Source organism: Crocodylus siamensis, unplaced genomic scaffold, assembly GCF_052110815.1.
Source record: "Crocodylus siamensis isolate JL-2025a unplaced genomic scaffold, ASM5211081v1 HiC_scaffold_53, whole genome shotgun sequence".
In the NCBI taxonomy this organism is placed as follows: domain Eukaryota; kingdom Metazoa; phylum Chordata; order Crocodylia; family Crocodylidae; genus Crocodylus; species Crocodylus siamensis.
The window spans coordinates 1-22,723 of NW_028324463.1; the positions used below are offsets into that span (position 1 = coordinate 1).

At 53.0% G+C, this 22,723-nt stretch overlaps 1 gene segment (V, D, J or C); it reads left to right on the forward strand.

The window, feature by feature from the left end:
- The first annotated feature begins 14,737 nt into the window (after nt 1-14,737).
- LOC149851893 (T cell receptor alpha variable 18-like) lies at nt 14,738-16,287 on the forward strand. The segment is given in 2 exon segments: nt 14,738-14,935; nt 15,428-16,287. Coding segments are annotated over 2 exon segments (507 nt in total).
- Nucleotides 16,288-22,723: the final 6,436 nt, after the last annotated feature.

Below are 22,723 nucleotides of genomic sequence, written 5' to 3' on the forward strand. Positions count from 1 at the left end.
GGGTATGAAACAGTCTGGGCAATGGAGTGATGCCTGTCTGAGGGCCCCAAAGGAAAAGAGGAAAAGAGGAAAAGAGGAGGAAAAGAGTCTTTAAGAGCGAGGGGAATGTGGGGGGGGCGGGCGGAAACGCCAATTGAAGGTAGTAGAAAGTACTGTTACACGAGAAACCCTGAGAAGAAATGCAGGTAGGTCCTTCCTAGAACAGCTGCAATGACACTCATAACTTCGGCAGAGGCATTAGGAACACGGAAAGAAGTAGGGAAGGAAGAAGCCACAGAGAGGCACGCGGGAATCCAGCGGGTGAAGGCGAGAAGAGGACGTCAGTGATAGAGAGCTGGTGCTGCTCTCCTAACCGCACAGGACCGACCTCCCCGGGACGCGGAGCTGCGGAGTCACCCCCAGGGAAAGCCTGCCGGGATGACGAGCTGGGCACCGCGATGCGACGTCCCCAGTGCACACGGTCGTGTCCTCTTCCCGGCTCCGCTATGGCCGTGTTAGGAGTGTGGGTCTGAACTGGCGCGGGTCCTTCCACATGAGAAGAGCGACACTGATTTACTTCGGCGTGCAGTCCTTCCTCCGTTGAACACGAGGCTGGGGTCGGCTGGAAGAAAGATCCGCTCAGCTCCCCGCGCCTGCCGGGACGCTGTGTTCCCCGCACTTGGCGGCGCGTCCAGATCCGTCCCCGGCTGCGACCTTTAAGTCTGGTTGGTTGAAAGCGGACTCCGATACTTTCTGTTTTACCTCCCCACAACCCCAGCCACTCCTGCTCCCTCCCACGCGCAGCGTGGACGACAGCGAGAGCAGGTATCACAGCCCGAGGGAGAGGGAAGCGTGGTTGTTACTGTTGCCGGCACAAGGTGCCCGAGGGAGGCAACAATTGGGTTCGTTGCCCGGTGTGCGTGGCGCCAAATAAACACACTGGGGGAGAAGCAGACAGAGTTTATTTGAGCTCAAGTAAAAGGCGCAGGGAGACTGTATTGTCTCAAATCCTGCACACCTAACCCTGCAACAGTGAGATCTTTATACCCCAGTCAGTTTCACTGTCAGTGATTTTCCAGCAGCTGGCTCCACCCTTTCTCCCCTTTCCCTCCTCCTTTCTCTCTCCCAGCAGTGCCCTTGCATTCCACAGATAACAGTTTTAGCTCGCCTGCTTTCCAGAAGGACAGGAGATTTGCAGGCGCCAGAGAAAGGGTTGCAAAGGTTGGGCAAGGGGGGGCTTTGGCTCATCTGAGCCTGGAGCAGAAGGACTTCATTGACACTCGTTGTCTTCCATCCCTCTGAGTTACCCAGGGTTATGCCCAGTGACACCAACAGCTCCCCCACTTGAGAATACTCAACAAAGTTTTGGCTGAGTTTTCTCATATTCTGAAGACAAAAAGTGTTTGAGTGTTTGAGGATTGGAATCTTCAATGCAAGGGTATAATGAGGTGCTCAGGGAGGGGGATGCACAGACTTTGTGCAGGAGGGCGTTACAGCACGCAAATAAGAGGAGAGTAATTAAACACAACACAACACTGGTGATCAGGAGGTTAAGGATGCCCGCTCCTAGGCCTCCGACGTTGGGCAACCAGCTCCAGGGAGAATCAAAGACAGTGGGTTCACGTTCCTGACTTTTCCACAACTCAGAAGCCTGTTCAGCTGACAAAATGTGTTTGTTTATACCTTGGGAATTTTCTGGGACATAAGTACAACATTCGTTCCCAATTAAAGCACATACCCAGCCCTGAGATGCTAAAACATAATCTAGAGCCTGACGGTTTTGAAGAGATAATAAACGAAGTTGATAAATCTCAGAGTTAAGGCTCTTTTCAATAGCTAAAGTGTCATTAGCAAATTTTGTAAGGAACGTAGAAAGTTGATACAGCTTGGCTAACCGGCCCACTCTGTACGCCAGGAGAAAGATCATGCCAAGTCTGTCTCATGATGAATGCAGTTCTTGTGTCCATCGACCTTTGCCGCTGTGTGGGAAACTAGTAGGACAGGGTGAGGTCCTTTCCACTTCTCTTGGAGGGGCTCATCCTTCCAGGTCCGAATGAGCATGGAATCTCCAGCTGTAATGAGTGGACTGGAGCATCCAACGGAAGAGGCTGCAAGTCTTTAGTGTACCTATGGAGAGAAGAAAGAACAGCAGACAGAGAGCACATATACCGTGACAAAATACTACATCCTATTTCCCACTCCCCTGCTAGAACCAGCGTCCCGTTCATAGGCCATGCCCTTCCAAACATAATCTCAAAGGGGCTAAGCCCTAATCTTCCCTTGGGTAGGGCACGGATACGAAGCAAAGCAAGGGGCAAAGCATCGGGCCATCGCAGAGAGGCCTCCTGGCAGATCTTTGATAGATGACACTTGAGGGTCTGATTTGTACGTTCTACTACACCATTAGCTTGTGGTCGTCGTGCAGTATGGAGTTTCCAGGGGATCTGTAAGGCATCTGAGATGTTTTGGATGATCTTTGAAGTGAAATGTGTTTGTCGGATTCCATCCACTGGGGAAGTCCGAAGCAGGGAATAACTTCCCAGACGAATTTTAGAGCTACAGTCTTGGCTGTACAATTGTGACATGGAAAGGTTTCAGGCCATCCGCTGAATCGATCTATTATAACAAGGAGATACTTAAATCCTTGAGTTCGGGGGAACTCAGTAAAGTCTATGTGCCAAACCAGTCTGGGGCCTGGAGTAGGTTCCAAAGTGGCTGGAGGTGCTGAGAGACTGGGTCGAGGGTTATTCTTTTGACAAATCGAACAGCTGGCCTGTATTTGGGAGGCCAGAGGTCGAAGCCCAGAGGTTAGAAAATATTTGTTCACCAACTGAGTGAGAGCTTCTTTTCCAGCATGTGTAGTTTGATGTAGCCGTTGCAACACTGGCTGGGTCAGGCTCTTTGGTAGGAGGATCCTCCCATCCGTGGAGCAGAGCCATCCCTTCTTTTCCTGGAGACCAAGCTTGTCGGCTAGTTCTTTTTCTTCATATGAGTACTGGGGATCCGGGAGCTCCCCCACTGATGGAATGAGAGCATGCATAGGGATGTCAGCAGGTCTCGGCGTCCTCAGGGTGGCAGCAATTTTAGCTTCTCTGTCTGCCCGGGCATTACCCCTGGCTACGTCTTGATCCTCTTTGTGATGTGCCTTACAGTGCATTACTGCCACTGCCGAGGGAAGTTGAACAGCTTCCAGGAGTCAGAGATTTTGGGGTCCATACTTCACTGGGGAGCCTTGGGCTGTCAGCAGTCCCCTTTGTTTCCATAGGCCAGCATGGGCATGCAGTACTCCAAAAGTATACCTAGAGCCGGTATAGATGTTGACTCGTTTCCCTTTTGACAGTTCTAGCGCCCGGGTCAGGGCCACCAGTTCAGCAAGTTGAGCAGATGTTCCGGCGGGCAAACCCTTGGCCTCAACAACATCATAGAGGGTCACAACAGCATAACCTGCCCTCCTTTGCCCTTCTACAACAAGGCTACTGCCAACAGTGTACCACTCACAATCAGCATTCAGAAGTGGCTGATCCTGTAGGTCTGCACGGCTGGAGTACTGTGCATCTATGATGTCTAAACAATCATGCTCTTGTTCTTCCGTTTCAGGTAAGAGAGTAGCCGGGTTGAGGGAGGGGCAGGGCTGCAGAGTCACTTCAGGGTTCTCCAACAGCTTAGCTTGGTACCGAGCCACTCGAGCCTGGGTGAGCCAGAGACCCCGCTTTGCGTCTAGCAGAGCCTGGACCATATGAGGGGTATACACCTGCACAACTCCTCCCAGCGTTAACTTTTCAGCTTCCTCAAGTATTAGGGCAGTTGCCGCAACTGCTCATAAACACACTGGCCATCCCTTGGCAACTGGATCAAGCTGTTTGGAGAAATAAGCAACGGGACCTTTCCAAGCCCCGAACAATTGAGTAAGCACTCCCAGAGCCATCCTTTTTCGTTCATGCACATACAATTGGAAAGGTTTAGAAAGGTCCGGTAACCCCAGGGCAGGGGCTTCCATTAGTTTCCTTTTTAGTATCTTAAATGCCTTGTTGGCTTCTGGAGTCCAATAAAAAGGGGTCATGGTCTGCCCCTTTCACACACTCAGATAGTGGTTTTGCCCATAGTCCAAATTCAGGGATCCGTATTCTGCAAAAACCTGCCATGCCAAGAAATGCCCTGAGCCGCTTACGGTTGCTTGGGACGGGAACCTGGCATATAGCCTCCTTTCGCTCGCTTGAAAGCTGGTGCTCCCCCTGTCTTATGTGAAATCCCAGGTATCGTACTTCGGGGAGAGCAATTTGAGCTTTATTTCGAGCCACTCGATATCCTCGAAGTCCAATAAAGTTTAGGAGGCTTACCGTGGCGTTAAGGCAAGAGTTTAAATCTATGGCAGCAATTAATAAATCATCCACATATTGTAACAAGAGAACTTCATGCTCATTATTCCACTCCTCCAAGTCTTTAGCTAAGGACTGGCCGAAAAGGGTAGGAGAGTTCTTAAATCCCTGGGCTAATACTGTCCAACAAAGTTGTTTCTTAACCCTTTTTCTGTCCTCCCATTCAAAAGAGAATATCTCCTGAGAGGGGGGGTCAACTGGAATGGTAAAGAAAGCGTCTTTCAAATCAAGAACTGAGAAATGAGTATACTGCCCCCCTATGGAGGCCAGCAAGGTATACGGGTTTGGGACGAGGGGATGAATAGTTTTAACCCATTCGTTAACCGCCCTTAGGTCCTGCACCAGTCAATATGTGCCATCAGGCTTCAGTACCGGCAAGATAGGAGTGTTCCAGGCTGACTGACACTCTCGCAGTATGCTGTACTTTAGGAAACGGTCTATAGTCTCTTGCAGTCCCTTTCTGGCTTCCTTTTGATTGGGTACTGCTTGATTCATACTGGACCTTTTCCTGGCAGTAGTTGGATATTAATGGGGGTTTGATGTGTAGCCTTTCCAGGGAGCCCCTCTGCCCACACCAAAGGGTATACCTGGTCTTCCCACTGGTTCCACTCCTGGGGAGCGTTCATGGCCGAGGGTTCAACTGTGAGGGTCATTATCCATGCATTTTCAGGGGGCAATGTGAGGGTTATTTCATCCTGGGTAAAATGCAGTGATGCACCTAATCGACAAAGCAGGTCTTGTCCTAGAAGGGGGTGGGGCAATCTGGAAGGTAGACCAATTTGTGAGAAAGAGCCCGGTCTCCCAGAGCACATTCTGCAGGAGCATACACTGGGCACTGAGTCTTTTTGTCCCGTGGCACTCACCACAGTGAGAGAGTCCGCTACGGGAAGTTGAAGAGGTTGATTTACAGCGGTCCATGCTGCCCCGGAGTCTATCAAAAAATCAATTTCTGAATTCCCCACCCGCATTTTTACTCGGGGTTCTGGGGGTGGGGTGGTCCATTTCCCCTGACACCCCTATGCCTGTCCTTCCGCTGCCATTACAGGAGTGCAGTCTCTCCCTTTCTCTGGGCAGTCATTCTTCCAGTGTCCCTCTCACCGGCATAAGGCACACTGGTTCCGTCCCAGGCATCTTTCTTGTGGGCCAGGGAGCCCGTGCCCACAACCCCTTATACCTCTGCCTCTCCCACCTTCTTGTGGCCTTTCTCTGACTCCAGCCTGTACTGCTGCTACTAGCATTCGAACTTGTCTCTTGTCCTTTTCTCCTTCTCTGAGAGTATATGCCCTGTTTGCAGTTTCCAGGATTTGTGCTACAGACATACCCATTAAGTCTCCCTTCTTTTGTAACTTCGTCTTTATATCAGGGGCTGCACGGCTGGTAAAAATACCCTTTATAATTGCCTCCATCGCCTGATCATCAGGGTCTGCACTGGTATTTTGCCGAATGGTGTCCCGGATGCGCTGTAGGAATGCAACGGGACTTTCTTTCAGCTCCTGTACTATTTCATACGGCTTTGCCCAGTTATTATGTCAGACAGCTGAGTGCCTGAGCCCATGCATAAGTAGTTCTTTGTAAGAGGTAAGACGGGTATGATCCACAGGATTGTTAGGGTCCCATCTAGGGTCTGCTAGGGGAACCACATCTGCCGGAACAGGAACATTGACAGGTTCCCTTTCATGCCTCCGTTGTGCTTCCTCCCTGGCTTCGGAAATAACTTGATTCCGCTCTACTTCAGATAATAAGGTTCGCATAAGGATATTACAATCATCCCAGTCAGGCTTGTGACTAGCTAAACATCCCTCAAAGACAGAGATAAACTTACTCGGGCTAGTTGAAAATTCTCCAGCCTGTGCTTTAAAAGCCGCCAGGTCCACTAGGTTAAAAGGTACATGGGTGTATACTTGCATGGTCTGGGCTGCACGCCCATCTGCCCCAGGCCCGGCTATTACAGTTTCAGTAAGTAAAGGATAAAATCCCACTGAGGGAGGGATCTCTGGAACTGGGGGCATCTGACCTTTATATGGTGGAGGTGTTAAAGCTGAAGGGGACGCCAACTCTGGCATTACAGTAATGGGGGGGGAATGCTGAGACTCAACACTAACAACTACTGATCCTGTCGGAGTCAAATTACACTTCTGCAAAATATCTGTCTTGTTCCATAAAGCCATAAACAATTGTGCATACAAATGTTCATTCCACTTACCCGTCCGCTGACAAAACAGGAGTAATTGGAGAATTGTATTGTAGTTAATTGACCCTTCCGGAGGCCACCTTTCCTGATCCTCCAGTTGATATTGAGGCCATTTCACTGTACAGAACCTTTTAAGATCATTTTTAGTCATTAGATCTGACTTAAACAGTTTCCAATTAGTCAGAATGCATTCTATGGGTGTACACCGTACCCTGCCAACCGTACTCTGTCCCTGCCCCATACTCCAGGGAGACACTGGGCGTCCCCAGGTCTTAACAGACAATGCCCAGACTGCTGAGCTATCCTACCTTATCCGAGGGACCAGTTTCACACCATCGCCCATGATCACTTCTCCACTATTACAGCGCATTGCACCGTTGTGCCCTCCGGGGTCGATCAAACCACGTCTCTGCCGAGGCCCCTGATAAAACCACCAGTGCACGCTGGGCGTACTTAAGCCCCTCTGACCCGATTTTCGCTGCGGGGGAAAGGAAGGAGGCACGTTCAGTACCTGGACTGGAGGGAAAGGGTTTTACCTCCGTTATATCAGAGGCCGCTTCTCGCCCGTATCTTTGTGGTGGCGACATTTTGCCTTCTAGGTGAGCGAGGGTCGGCGACACTCAAGGGGCAGCCCCTCGGGCGGAAGAAATCCTTTTCCCACTTCCCCCGCGGGCCTGAGGGGAGTGAGGGCCCGGTGCATCACCCCGGTGCCTGGCCCTGAGTTACCCATCACATTAACATGGCCCGTTTACGAGCCCTGCTTTGTGCTGGGGTGTTGAGAGGACACATCGAAAACTCCCTGTTCAAGATAAGCATCACCTCTCCCCTTCTGCCCCCTCCCCACTTCTCTCTCTGTCCCTCTTGACACGTTTCAGGAGGTGGGGGTGTCTACATGAGCAGGGTCTTGGCAGCAGATTTGCTGCTTATGGCAGCAATTTGCTCCTGCCCCCGCTGGCCCTGCACTGACGCTTTGACATCCCGACAACGGTATTTGTGTCCGAAAGCTTGCTAAGAATTTTTCCAACTATTTGCATTGGTCTAAGAAAAGATATTGGATTTACCCACAGCACCTTGTCTGCCCAGGTCCTTCGAGCAACGCGCCTACAACCTACACCCCTGAAATGATGGAGGACGTGGGCATCCGGAATGCCTTACTCTTGGCTTGTATGATGTGGATGCCGACGGGACTGGGTACTGGTGCCGAGTGTCAGGGTCTTGAAGTGTTTCTTGTCCCTGCATGCAGGATGGTCTACTTCAGTTTTTTCAGGATCACAACCAAAAGTTTGCTGAGGACCACGAAATTGAAACGTGGGGGTTGGGTGGTATAGAACTGAGTTAAAAGCTCCATCCTTTTCCCCTAAAGCCAAGCATCCACCAACACTAGGGCCAGATCAGGATTTCCTCCCCCCCACCCCGCCCCAGCCAGAGGATGCACCAGAATCACCAACTCCAGCTGTCCCAGGATGGAGCAGACATCATCTCAGGGAAAAGGCTCTGTATCCCCTTCCCTAATCTCTCTCATCCCACCATCAGGAGATCAGGGCCAGCATCCCTCGCCTCTTCCCTCGGCTGAGCTCCACTCCGCAGAGAACTGCGTCGTTTGCGGACAAGTCTCTTTGGAAGCAGACGAACCTGAGTCCCCAGTTGGTTGTATTGAACGTAAAGAGCACCACAGGGAATTGCTTAGAAAGCAACTCCCAAGTAATCCTGGGGATAATGCAACAGGCAAATAGGCAACGAGGGAGACGACTAAAACAGCAGTGAAACAAGGACCCACCAGACAATGAATGAGATGAGATGGGAGGCAAAGTTTCACGCTAACATTTTCGCTTAGCAGCAGGGACACAGTGCAAAACTCAACTCCTGATTACATTTACATCAGTGTGACACCCACCAGCTTCACAAATGTTTTTGGGTCATGTCTTCAGTCAGGGCACCTTATTTTCTATGAACAACAGCCACCAAAGCATTGCGGGGGGAGAGAGGGTTGAACCTTACTGCTTTGACTGGAGAGCTGATTTATGTTAGCTGGACGTATGATCCACTGATGCCAACAGAGCCATCCTAACCTACAGCGGGTGGGGATCTGCTCCCCCGTCCACATCCAAGGGAGGCGTGGGTAATGTACAGCAGGTGTAAAGAAAAGGCAGAGGTTTCCACTGTCAGGGATTTTGCTCCTCTCCCTCAGTTTAGGCTGGTTAATTCTATTGTTGTGACTGCGGGACTCCGGCGGTACTTCTCTGCGGTGTATCCACAGTGACACGGGTGGGCTCTTGCAGCGCAGAAACCCCGCTCTCCCCTGGCAGCTCAGGCCGGGGCTGGAGAGCGGGGAGAACTCGGCACAAACTGGGTGTCAGGGAACTAGACGGCGTCCAGCAGGAGGTGAGTGGTTTCTGCTTTCCAGGGGCAGGTTTCCCTGGGGTACCTCAGTTGGCTTCTCTGCCCTCTTCTGTGCCTGGGACTCACACATAGATTCATAGATTCATAGATGTCAGGGTCAGAAGGGACCTCAGCAGATCATCGAGGCCGACCCCCTGCCTAGGCAGGAAAGAGTTGACCCCAGCCAGATGCCAATCCAGCCTTCGCTTAAAGACCCTGAATGTAGGGGAAAGCACTAGGGCTGTGGAAATGGACCCATTGCGTTTCGATGTCTGGCAGAACGGTGTTTTGTTTGGAATTTCATTTCGATTGAAAACTGCTGTTCTGTCTCGTTTGGTGGAAAGTTTTGCTGTTTCGACTCTGTTTCAATGTTTTGCCCATAGGCTATAATGGCAAAGCTTGAAACAGCCTGTATCTTTGTAATTTCTGACCTGATTCAGATGAACCTTTCAGCAATGGTAGCTCCTTCTGAGGGCATGAAGTTTAGCAAGTTTCAAGGAGGTAAGTATCGGGGTTTCAGGGAAACTGTACCTCAAATTCTTGAAAGCAAAAAACTCATGTCATGTGTATGTGTTAAGCCACAGTAAGGGCAAGACTGCAGGGGTGCTAGCCCCTACAGAGGCCACAAAGCCTGCCAAGTTTTAAGGAGATAGGTGCAAGGGTTTGGGTGAAACTGCACCTCAAGCTGCAGACAAGCACAACTTGTGATGTGTGTGTGTTAAGGCGCAGCAGGATGAAAGCTGCAGGCATGCTAGCCCCTGCTGCAGCCACAAAGCCTGACAGCTTTCAAGGAGATGGGTGCAGGGGCTTCTGGGTTCTGGGGCCCTGCACCTGTGGCTGCTGACAGGCAAAACTCGTGACATGGGTGTTTGTGGGACTGTGTCTATCTGGTGGCACAGGGGGGTGAAAACTGCAGGCCTGCTAGGCCCTGCTGTGGCCACGAAGCCCACCAGCTGTCAAGGAGATAGGTGCAGGGGAAGTCTGGGTTCTGGGGCCCTGCATGTCTAGCTGCTGGCAGGCAAAACTCGTGACATGGGTGGGTGACACTGTGTGTGTGTTAAGGTACATCCTCACTCACCTGACGCCAAGGCAGAAAGCAGGGCAGTTCAATGCTGCCTTCTTTGCAGTTTTTCCATCCCATCCCCAGAGCACTGGGATTGGAAGGGACCTCAGGACAGAATGACAGTCACTGGCCCTCTACACAGTCAATAATTAGAGCACTCCTTCCCTCTCCCTTCCTCCCTCTTCCCCCTCCCTCTCCTTACTTTAGTTTCTCTTTCCCTGCGGGCATGCCAGGCTTGAGCTTCGAAACTTGAAGCTTTTCAAAATATCAAAATGTTTCAACTTGCCTCTTTTTGTTTCAAAGCTGTTTTGAAGCTCTCTGTTTCATTTCAATTTCACTGTTTTCAGCTTGAAACAAGTCGAAACAGTGTTGAAATGAAACTGCCTGTGAAATTTCGCACAGCCCTAGAGAGCACCACCTAAATCTGCTCTCTGTCAGTTTGTGACCATTGTTCCTTGTTATCCAAGGCTTTTCAAAAATATCAAAATGTTTCAACTTGCCTCTGGTGATTTCACTGTTCTGAGCTTGAAACAAGTCGAAACAGTGTTGAAATGAAACTGCCTGTGAAGCCACAGTTTGTGACCATTGTTCCTTGTTATCCAAGGGCACTGGTGAAGTTTGTGACCATTGTTCCTTGTTATCCAAGGCACCCAGAGCATCTCTGATTCCTTGCTGTGTCCCCCTAATGAATTTGTAGGCAGCCACAAGATCACCTCTCTAGGTCCCTAGTCCCTCCTCATAGGGCTTGTCCTGTAAGCCCCTAACCATATGAGTGGTCCTCCTCTGGGCCCTCTCAAGTCTATCAACATCCTTCTTGAAGTATGGCCCCCAAAACTGGACTCTGACCATTGCCACATAGAGGGGAAGTATCACCTCCTTGGTTGTATTTGTCATGCATCTGCTGATGCATGATAAAGTGTGATTAACTTTGCAGATCATTTTGTCACACTGACGACTCATGTTCATCTTGGAGTCCACTATGACTCCGAGATCCCTTTCCACTTCTGTGCTACTGAGAGGGTCACTTCCTAGCCAGTAGGTGTGCTGGATATTTTTGTGCCCTAGGTGCAGCACTCTGCATTTGTCCTTATTGTACTGCATCCTATTGTGTACTGCCCACTTTTCTAACCTGCCCACATGTGCCTGCAATCATTCCCTACCCTCTGGAGAAGGCACTTCACCTCACCTCACAACTTAGTATCATCCAAAACTTGGACAGAGTACATTTCAAACCCACATCCAAGTCACCATTGAAGATATTGAAGAGTACAGGTCCAAGGACCGAACCCTGCAGGACCCCACTACCCACTTGCTTCCAGGTCGATACCGACCTGTCTACTGCCACTCTCTGGGTGTGACCACTAGACAATGTGCCACCCACTGGACTGTGTAACCATCTATGTCACAGCCTTTTAATTTATTTATGACAATGGGATGATATCCTGTATCAAAGGCCTTGCTAAAATCCAGGAAAATGACATCCACCTCTACTACTGTGTCTAAGCATGTTGTGACCCTGTCATAAAATGAAACCAGGTTTGTCAGGCATGATTCCACCTGCTACGAATCTATGCTGGTTGCCCTGCTGCACTATTTTTTTCCACTGGACTCTCACAGATATGATCCTTCATAATCTTTTCAATGACCTTTCCAAGGATGGAGGTGAGACTGACTGGCCTATAATTACTCAGATCTTCCTTCCTCCCCTTCTTGAAAACAGGGACCACATGGGCCCTTTTCCAGTCCTCCGGGACCTGACTTGAGGGCTGCAAGTGCTCAAACAGCTATGCCAGTGGCAATGCCCAGTGTGCCACCAGGTTTCTGTTAGCCCCACTAAGTTGAAGTTATTATCTGCAAGCAGAAGTGGAGTTATTGCTGCTTGTTCTCCATGTTCCTAGCTTTAGTGTAGAGGCACTGAAGCTGTCTGAATGGTGCCTTTGGTGCTCCCCATTCTGATGCCCACTGGGCCCCTTAGTACTTACCTGGGATGTATTGTTGTGTGTCTCACAGTGTGCAGGTTCTAGACTCTCTCCATATCCTGCCTCCCTGTCCCCCATTGAACTTAGTTTAAAGCCCAATGTAGGAGGTCAGAAAGCCTGTAAGAAAAGAGACTCTTTACCTTTTGTGGAGAGATGAAGCCCATCACGTCCCAGGAGGTCCCTTGTACAGAAGTGTGGTTCATGGTCCAGTAAGCCAAAACACACACAATGCCACCAACTTTGGAGCTGTGGATTGACTTCTCTGACACACGTGACACCTACTGCAACCACTGACCAGGAAGATCAACGAGAAGACCACCTGCACCCCCGTCTTCCTAAGCCTGGGCTCCAGAGCCCTGTAGTCACTCATGATACAGTCTGGACTACTCCTGGCCACATCATTTGTTCCCATATGGATGAGGACTATGGGATAGTTGTCAGAGGGCTGGATGAGGTCAGGAATTCTTGCCATGACATCCCTGATCATGGCTCTGGGAAGGCAACAGACCTCACCACCCTGGGAACCAGGCAACAGATGGGTCCCTCCATTCCTCTCAGCAGGGAGTGCCCACTATAATGACATGGCATCTCTTCTTCTGCTTCCCTGGCTGGCCCGCAGCTTGCTCAGTGATGGCAGCAGGCTCCTCCAGTGCACTTTTCCCCACCGCACACTCCTGAAGTGCATCCAGGGCCTCATATTTGTTCCCCAACTGCACCAGGGGAGCTGTCTCTGCAGTGAGAGGTCTAGTCCTGGAGGTGACCGTCCTCCACTCAACAGCATCTGCTTCAGGGCTTTCCCTCACTGCTTCTCTGCCAGGCATCTTGTCCTGCAGAGAATGAAAGTAGTCATCAGTCTCTTCCTCAATCACTCTGATCCCCCACAGCCTGCTCACCTCTGCCTGAAGTTCCCTCATCTGTCCCTCCAGGGCCTCAATTTGGGACACACATAGGACAGGCAAGGAGACTCCTGGCCCTCCCACTACCCCCAGGCCTGCAAGGACACACCAGGCAACCCCTGCAGGTAGGGGCCCAGGTGCTGCAGACTCATCCAAAGGCAGAGCCCTTAGAGGAGCCTGGGTTGAGAGGCAAAGTTAGGGCAAGGTCCCTGGCTGTGCTCCAAGTCAGCCCCCCATTAAAACTCCCTTAAGTGCACTCACCTGCAGAGTCTGAAGACTCTGTCTGAATTCAGCAGCTCTGACACATGGAGTCTCAGGCCCCTCCTGCTCTCCCCCCTGTGCAAACTGCTGTGCAAACTCCGGCATGCCCCTGAAGGGTGGGCCTGTTTGCCTGGCCTGTTTGCCCAGCTTGGGAGTGTGGCTCCCACCCGGTGCAGTTAAGTAGAGATGGGAGGAGAGGAAAACCCCTTCCCAATTCCCTACAGCTGACCTGGCTCAGCTCTCCCTTCCTCCTGGCCTGGCTTACCTTATTGTTGCTGCTGGTTCCTCTGCTCTGCTTGGCAGGGTTGGGAGAGCCGAGGGTACATGTACACTGGTGCACACGGTGCTCGCTTCGGCATCCCAGTGTGCTACTTGCATGTTCAAGTCCCTGTGGTCTTTCCAAAAGACACTTGTGGAAGATATCCTCCCACACAGACTGACAGCTGTTGCCAGGGAGCAGGTCCATGGTTGACAGTCTGTATGGCTCAGGCCACCTCCTGCACCACAAATGTAACATTTTGGGTGTCAAGGGGATGGTTTCAGGGCTGGCTCTGGCCCTCCTGTTGTTAGACTGGTATGCCTGGTACTGCAATACCTCTAGTTCCAGTGCCAGTTCCCTCTGGGGAACCAACTGCCCATTTTTCACCCCCGCCCCCACCCCACCCACACATACACAGTATGTTCAGATCAGTATGCTTGCCCAGTATGAGCCAAGCATTTTTCAATCCTGCTCAGTGATGGTTGTTTTTAATCAAGTTCAGAGTTGAGTTCCACTACTGAGCACATGGTGCTTTTGGCAGTAGTTTACAGATAAACTATGTGTTTCAGAGGTGTCCTTGCATGGCAGTGCAGAACAACGAGCTTTTTTCTTCCTAATTTCCTCCCTGAATGCCTCTGCCATACTCTTATACTGCTCTCTAGTACCATGAACCAGTTTCCCCTTTTTATAGGATTTCTTTCTGAGGTTCAACTCCTTTGAAGAGGTGACTGGCTGTCCAGGTTGCTTTCCTGCTGCCTTTCCCATTCTTTCACCTCGTTGGGATAGCTTACTCCTGCAGCCTTAAGAGCACCTCCTGAAAGTACGACCAAGTCTCCTGGACTCCTTTTCTCATCAAACTCACTTCCCAAATGATCCTTCCTACCAGAGCCCTGAGTTTGGAAAGTCTGATTTTATGAAGTGCAGCAAGCGACCTTTATGCTCCTCATGGGAATTTCCTTCAGCCTCTGTCAATTGGAGGCTGTTTCACTCCCTCAAGTAGGGAGGCTGCAGTTCCCTCCGCTGATGAAGAAAACAAAATGAGAGAGAGAGAGAGAGAGAGAGAGAGAGAGAAGGAGCCTTGACAATTCGCCCTAACTTTTCCCGCTGCCGTTTCAGCCGGGAGAGGAGAGCCGGGAGATTCCCGCGGAGGGTTTCCACCCCTTTCAGTTCAGCGTCTCCCCACGAGGCGGCGCTGTGGCTCCAGCCGCGCGGGCCCGTCCGCTGGGCCTCTGCTGCCGGCTGCAGCCCCCGCCCCTGCCCCTCCCCTCCCCGCGGGGGCTGGCACGGCGAAGCCAGGGGCAGTTGCTCGTGAGACACAGACACCTCCCAAGTACTTCAGCCAGGGAAGCGGAAGAGTGGAAGGCACAGCGGCATGACAGACGGCAAAGCCTAAGAAGGCTTCAGTCCGCTGCTCTGAGCACCGATTCCTCCCCGTGGGTATTTTTCGGAGTCCGGGAGAAGCTTGATGTCAACGGGATGATTAAAACCCGAAATACTAGTGCGAAAATGGCTCTTTGCACTGCTTCTCTCTTGATCGCAGTCTGTGTTTTGAGTGAGTGTGAGTCCGTCCTGCGTTTTTATTTGCCGGTTTATACCAGATTGCAAAGGGTTTGCTCTAGTCTAGTCTGGTCTATTCTGTTCGAAACATTTACCCTGCAAATATCTGTGTGGGGAACGGGACATGAGAGCGGGATCCAAAAATGAAAGGTGGAGAACAGAAATATTCACAAGGCAAACTGTGCACGACCCAGGATCCCTTCTCCCCTTGTGTCCTCTGACTTTGTGCTTAACCTTGACAACTGGCAGAGAAACCATTTTTCTGGTGGAAGGTCGGGGATTTGGGGGGTGAAAAGAGAGAGGTCCCTTGTCAAGAAATCTGCTTTGGAGCACGGTCGGGTCTGTTCTGGTTGGCTGGGATTTCCAAGGAACCTAAGGAGAGTTTGGACCCCAACCCCAGGTAGATGGGGGCTCGGGTGTATAACCCCACTAGGTTGCCCTGAGCAGCCCAGCCCTGCTCGAGCAGTACTGCTGTTTCCTTCCGCAGAGCAAGCCAATGCGGACACGGTCTCGCAGACTGCCGGCGCCGTGACTGTCCGGGAAGGGGACGCCGTGTCCATCAACTGCACCTACAGCGCGGCCGTGACCCCGTCCCTCTTCTGGTACGTCCAGTTCCCAAGCGAAGCCCCTCGCCTCCTGCTGACCCGCTACGAGGCAGGGGACGAGGAGGACGAGAAACGCCGGCGCGGGTTCTCTGCCGATTTCCAGAAAGACTCGTCGTCCTTCCGCCTGAGGAAACCCTCCAGCCAGGCGAGCGACTCCGCGGTCTATTACTGCGCGCTGAGAGACACAGTGAGCCCCGCCGGCGCGGAGCGGTGCAGAAAGCGCCCGAGTGCGCGACGGCGGAGTCCCGGTGTCTCCGGAGAGCGCCACATCCAGCGGTTTCCACTCCCGACCACGGAGAAAGTGGGTCTGTAATAACCCTGTCATGCACGGACCCTCCTCGCCTTCCGTTTCTTATAGTCCGAAATGGGATTTGTATAGGAATTAGTGGTGAGGAGAAAGAGTTAGAATTCGTGTATGAGTTTAGTATCTGTGATTGTGTAGCCTTTTCGCTAGGGTGATGGCGATGGCAAGTCACAGTGAGGGTGCTGTTTAAGGGGAGAGTTGAGGTTAATAATAAATCGGGACATAGTAAAGAGCCAGAGGGTGTCAGTTAGGACTATTGCTTCAGGCAGTGACTCAAATTGGGCTCAGGAGCCAGTGTCACCATTTGGTTGTGGTTCGCTTTGTGTCTACATGTGACTGTTGGGAGGAGGGTGAGTCGTAAATCATCCGGCTGACGTCTGAGTTGGCCGCATTTGGCGATTTATGCAATTTAGGATTAACTAAAGCAGCGTTTGTCAACCCGAGGGTCGAAAGACTGTGTGAAAGGTTCATGAATAAACTTTTAAACAAACTTTAAAAATGGATTCTCCTTTAACGGAGAAAAACGTGGGAAGCGGTGGCTTTTCCCTTGCAGAGCTCCGAACTGCAAGGGGCTGCTTGAGGATGCTTGGGACCCCCAGCGCCCCCCCCACACACACACACACCCGTCCCACATACTGAGGAACTGGGGCCCTGCGGGCAGGGGGTAGCAGACCGAGAGTGAGCAGCGCTGGGTCAGGCCATCGATGCTTACATAAGGATCCTGGTACAAAAAAAGGTTCAGAACCGCTGAACACAGCGAGTCCCTGGAGCCTCCAGGGGAAAAGCTTCCTCTTCCGGAGCAAGGGAGCCCTGTTCCTTCTGCTTTATGAACTTTCAGTGCAGATTAAGTTTCGCTGTAGCAACGACTTCCCACTTTGCAATAGGATCAGGCTTGCCTGTTGCGGTACAGACGGTATTCTTCCAGACGGTTGTCATGTGGAGACAAGCGTTTAGGGTTCAGGATTAGGGTGTATTATTTGAATAAGATTGAAGTGGGAGATACAATAGGCTTGGGGTTACCAGGATCATGGGTTTAATGTTTGAGTTCTTTTTAGGGCTGGTAAACTGGTTAGCATGAGGGTTCAGCTTTAGGGTTCAAGTCCCTATTCAGAGGCTAGGCTGTATCCAGATTGAACGGGAATTGGGAGATAAAAGGCCCTAGTGGACGGGGGTCATCAGCTGTGTTCCCAAGTCCAGCCCACCCCCACCTGCCTTAGGGGAGGGTGCCAGGAACAGGGTTGCGCTCGATTTCTCGGAAGGGAAATTTCCTGTCTCCCCCTCCATTACACGTGGCTCTGTCTCCTAATTCAGTAGTGCTTGTGCCCTTCCCTCTGTTCAGTCAAATCTCATATAGTGGCCTCTTCAGTGGGGGTGGGGGTGGGGGGTGTTCATCTGTCACCCGGGCCCTGCGGGCGAGCGCGGGGAGTTGCGGGGCCGAAGGAGACGTTCCCCGCTGGCTCCGGGCGCTGCACAAGGCGGCGCCGCACCTGAGTGAGACACGCGGCGGCTGGCGGGGTCCCCCCCCCCCACCCACCGTGCACGAGCTGTGTAAGAGGCGGCGGCTGCTTCTTGGAGACAGCCCCAGCAAGGACTCAAGGGCACATGCAGACAGGAGAGAGAAGGGACCAGGCGACCTGCCGAGCTGCTAAGCAGCAGCCAAGGAGAAGCCACACACATCCATAGCGCCTGGATTCTGGCTAGGAAGTGTTTTGTTAGACTTCCCCCCGCCCCCAGGGCATAAAACAGACCACAACTGTGAATGAGCAGAAGGGCAGGGTCTTTTAGGACTTTTGCACACACCAAGCATTAAGACCAATGCTGTCTCTGTCTCCTTGGTGGTTATAAGAAGTTGGGGCAGAGGCCGCTTTCCTCAAGCAAAGGAGGCTTGTTGGATGCTCAGCATTTCCGCACTGGCGCTGTTTGCAGGTGACAGAAAAGAAACAAAAACGTTTGCATAACACAGCATCTTCCTCGCAAGGGTACTGTAGAGGAGTAGTCCCCATGTGGGCGCACACACGTCAACACACCCGCTGGCCAGGTACCCCCTGCATAGGTAGAGCGCGCCAGGTCCATGTGCATAACACGCACGGGCAGTGCAGAGTTATTTAGGAGTTCAGCCCGGAGATTTCAAATAGGAATCTGCCATGTCGAACTCATTGTGACCCCTTTCTGAGATATTTCCTAGAAAAGATTTGTTCGCCTATTTTTCTGTAGTGAAAAAAACACAAGAGAAAAGGAAGAGCTGACGTTTCCTGAGGCGTGTCTCGAGTTTCTGGAGGGATGCCTCGAGTCCAAGTTGAGCACCACCGCTGTCGACCTTCACGGGGCTGCGTTAGGACACGAAGGAACCTGCGCTCTTTGCAGGAGAGCAGCTGTCCGCAGTAAGGCGAACACATCCACGGGCACTAACAAGACCTCCGAAGTGGCAAGTTCTTGAAAGTAAAAAGTGGGGTAAAAGGACACGGGGCTGAGTTTACATATACTTTATTTACCGATGAAAATCTGGGCTCGGCCCGTAGATCTGGGCTCTCAAGTGATGGGACTGCACCGAAATCCACAACGCCGTGTCCTCGCCACCTGTGCAAGCCCCTCCGTGTGTCTCCCCACAGCCCCCCTCCCCATCTCCACACATTGCCAGGCTGACAATCAGTCACAGTCACAGCACCTCTACGTTGTTTAAGGCGGGGGTGAAATGCAAGACTGCGCCGGTCCGGGGAGGGTGGGGAGGGGAACCAGGGCGAGCTCGGAGCAAAACGCCGCCTCGCAGCCCCCTCTGTGGGCGGGGGCGGCCGGCTCTCCCCCCGCATCATTTCTGCGGTACAGCAGGCCGCCTTGTACCAATCCGCCAAGCACCCTGCTACTTCATTGCTGGTTTCTCCTGCGCAGCTTGCAAGCGGGGCCGCTTTCCTTAAACAACGGAGACGTGCTGGGTCCTTGGCATTGCCGCACTGGCGCTGTATCCGGGTAACGGGTTCCTTCCTCTGTCCGCACAACTGAGGTCACCGCTAATGAACTTCCCTGCCCACTTCCTGTCTGAGCCAGCAACTGCACCTTCATCCCTGCTCCTTCCCCATCTGTCTCTGCCTGTGCAGCCTTCTCTTGTTTCCCCTGCGCCCTGTCTGCCCGTCTGCGAAGAGCCCAGCACGTCCGGGCTCCGAAGACCAGACGCTCACCCTTTATCTCTGGTGTGATTGATTGCTTGGCAGGCGAGGTGCAGGGCGATTGGATCCAACCCGAAAAAACTCACGTGTCTGCACGAGAAGGAAACACGGTGACGCTCCGCTGTTTCTACACCACCGCCTACAGCGCTGGTTACTACGTGTACTGGTCCCGCCGGCATCGGGCCCGAGCCCCGCAGTATATCCTGTACAGGGGACGAAGGAGCTCGGTCCGTCCAGCGACACTGCGGAGCTCGCCAAGGTGCGGTTTGCTTCCCACACCCATGACAGCACCACGGTCTTGATCATCTCCGCCCTGGAGGGGGAAGACACCGCGGTGTACCACTGCGCCCTGCGGCTCGCACAGCGGGACAGTCACACCGGAGACCCGCACACAAGCCCTCCCTGCCCGCACGGGGGGGGGGGGGGGCGGGGGCGCACGGGGCTGCAGGTTTCTGACTGTGCCAGTGGTCTGGGCACCACCACGCCCAGAACAACGCAGACAGGAGCCACAAGACCAGTAACAAACTCCTCCCTCGAACTTGGGACCCAAAGATATTTTACAGCTTCTGGGGAAGCAAAGGAGAGAGCGTGTTTCCACGGGCGCACAGCACGAGGCCTCCTGAACTAACCTTCCCGACCACATCGGCACAGGAGCGCTCCTGCGTGGGGATAGCTGGTAGAAGAGCCGCTTTCTCCTAGGTTTGCATTTCTAACAAAACACGTGAAATCCCAGCCTGTCTTGTGGCCTCACTTGGGAACAGTATTTCCCGTCTGGAGACAAGAGGCAGAGCTGTGGTTCCTGGAGTTTCACGCAGGATGGAGCGGGCTGATGTTCCCTCCCACCCTCCTGAACACCGGGAGACGTCCTGCGTTAAACCCGGCTCTCCGTGGTGGCCTGAATCTACAAAAGACTTTCAAGGTGCGTGATTTCTCCTTGGATGAAAAAAGCGTCCCCACAAAAAGGTTGCTTGCTGCTCGTATTTCCGCACGTTTTGCTCCCGTAGGCGGCGGTCGTGACCTACCCGTTCCCACAGCGTTTGCCCCCCGTCCGTGACACGACAGGCTGACAGAGCTGCGACTTGGCCTCGGGACCGCAGGGCCATGGGGAGGGCTGTTCCGGCAGGGGAGAAACACAAAAAGAGCATATCCCACCGCAGCAGCTCGCGGGACCTTACTAAAGCAAAAAGGAGGAGCATTATTTCTTTGAGGACCTTTCTATCTGCGAGGACTGCCCTGACCTACACTGCGCGCCGGGCTGTGCTGCATCTCGCTGTCCCCCGGTGCTCAGCTGAGACGAGAGGTGGCTCCGGCCCTTTCCCGAGAGCTGCCGGACCCGTGTTACCAGCGGGGATTTCAAGGCAAGCGAGAGGAGCCGTCCCGCCCCACCCCCCCGCCCCTTCCCGCCGCGCATGTGCGGAGGCAGGAGCCTGGCCCGGTTTGCAACATCCCCGCAAAGACCCGCGAGGCCACTTGGCCCTTCCTCGTGAGACCCCGCGTGGAGCCGGGTCCGCCTGAACAACGCAGACGCGTTGGGATCTGCGCAGGGTTGTTGTCACCCTGGCCCCGGTAACGGGCCTTCCCGTGGTCTCCGGAAGGCCCTTCTCGCTCCTGATGACCTGTCTCCTACTGAGAGAAGAAACCCCCAAAGCAGCAGCCCCCTCTCCCATGTTCACCCGCGCTCCCTCCGGCAGTCTCTCTTGCCCTCTGCCAGTGAAAGCCGTTCTCTCTCTTCCCTGGGCCTTCCCGACACTGTCTGTCCGCGCTCTCTCTGAGCGTCCAGGTGCTTTCAGGTGGGCGCTCAAACCTCGTGTGTTATTGATTCAGTGGCAGAATCACGGGTGTCCGCGGCAGAAGGGGAGACAGCCACACTGCGCTGTAACTGCGCCGCCGGCTCTTCCCCCGGTCACTCCCGGTTCCGGTTCCGGCAGTATCCGGCCCGGGCCCTGCAGCACTTTCTGCCCAGAGGAGCCAGAAGAGCCAGCTCGGCCAGTTCTGCCGCAGACTTGGCCCGGGAGAGGTTTTCGTCTCAGGCCGATGACACCTCCGCAGAGTTACTCGTCACTGCGCCTTGCGGGAGGCACCGCGAGAGGATCACACGGAAGAGCTGTGCACAAGCCCTCCTTTGCTGCACATTTGGGGAGGGAGGTTTTGCGAAGCGATGTCAATCCCCGCACAAGCCGCAGCCCGCCGATAGTCTCTCCCAGGTCACAGCGGGCGGCAGCGCTACTCGACATGGCAGCCCGCAGCACCTCCGCCCTTTCTGCGGACCGCCTCCCACCGGGCTCGCTGTTTGCGGAGCCGCAGTTTGCAAGGTCCAGCCCCCTGCTCCCCCACGGGTTCCCGGGGCCCCCCGAGCAAGTCAGACCTGGCCAGAGGGTGCAAGGCACCCAAAAATGTAGGGCGGTGCCCGGTGTTCCCACCACTCATTGCTCACAAAAGAAAATAGGCACCTATGTGCCAGTGACAAATCTAGTAGGCATGTCTCTGTTTCTTTAGGTGCCCGAGGCTGGAGGTCTGTACTGCAGATGTACTGTAGACGCTTTTCCAGGGAGAGATTTCCCCGACGGGGGGTTTAAAAAAGGAAGTGGTAATCTGGCCGTTTTACCAGTGCCCGGAGGGACTGGCAGTGTTTGTCCCACTGTAAAGGAAATGCAGACAAGGGGCAATCAGACCGAAACCCAGAGTGTCATGTCAGAAGTGACCATTAAGGTCACCTGTTGTCATCTCCTGCCTAAAACAGGGAAGGAAAAAATCGCACCAAATTCATGGTTCATGCTTTCCCTGCCAAACAAGCCACGTTTAGCGCTGATATACAGCCACGCATGTCCGTGCAGGTGAGTGCGCGCTCCGTGACCCAAGAGCTGCCACCGACATAATATTAGTACTTTTTTGTTTTTGGTTTGTGTCCTTCCACTTTTCGTCTCCCCTGGGAGCCGCTCCTGACTTCCCCGGAATCGCCATTCATTGGCTTCATTCCGCTTCACACACTACAGCCCAGAGCACTCACTCTGCTTGACAGAGCTGCGTAATTTTATACGGAAGGCAGGAGAGGGTCACAGTGGGAGCAGATCTCAGCTGGAGAGATGGCGCCATCTGTTAATCACACAAATGATGTGAAACAGGTTTTATAATTTACGAATGAGCCTGCGAACACAAAGGGGCACCTTGAAGCTACGAGGCTGGTTGCACCCGCGCTGTCTGCACCAGCCTGAATCTCTGCGCGCAGGGATGTGTCTCTGTGTCTCTCCCATGTGTCTCTCCAGACCCACGAAGATCCTTGGATTACAGGTTAGGATTGTCAAAGAAGCCCAGGGGAGTCGGGCAGGCCACTTGGGCGTAGCGCTACGATAGTGGTTAAGGAAACCAGAAGCTCCGAAGGGGAAACTTAAACAGTGTAAGATTTTGGACTGAAAAAAACTATTTTCCCTTGTCACAAAAAGTGCAGACTAGTTTCCAGAGCCGCTTTTCTTAAACCCACAGACTTCGCCGTGTGGAAGGGAACAAGAAAAGAAAAGAAAAGAGCGGGGAGGGGGAGGGGGGCGAGGGGGAAATGTCACGTCCCTTCCTTCCTCTGTACGACCTGGTTGAGAGCGATTCTCTGGTCCCGTCTCGCCGGGCAGTGACAGTCCCAGAGGAACCGCGGTAACTTCACCCTGCAACGTGACACCGCCACTTCCACCCACCCCCGTGTCTCTCCTGCTGCCGTCAACACC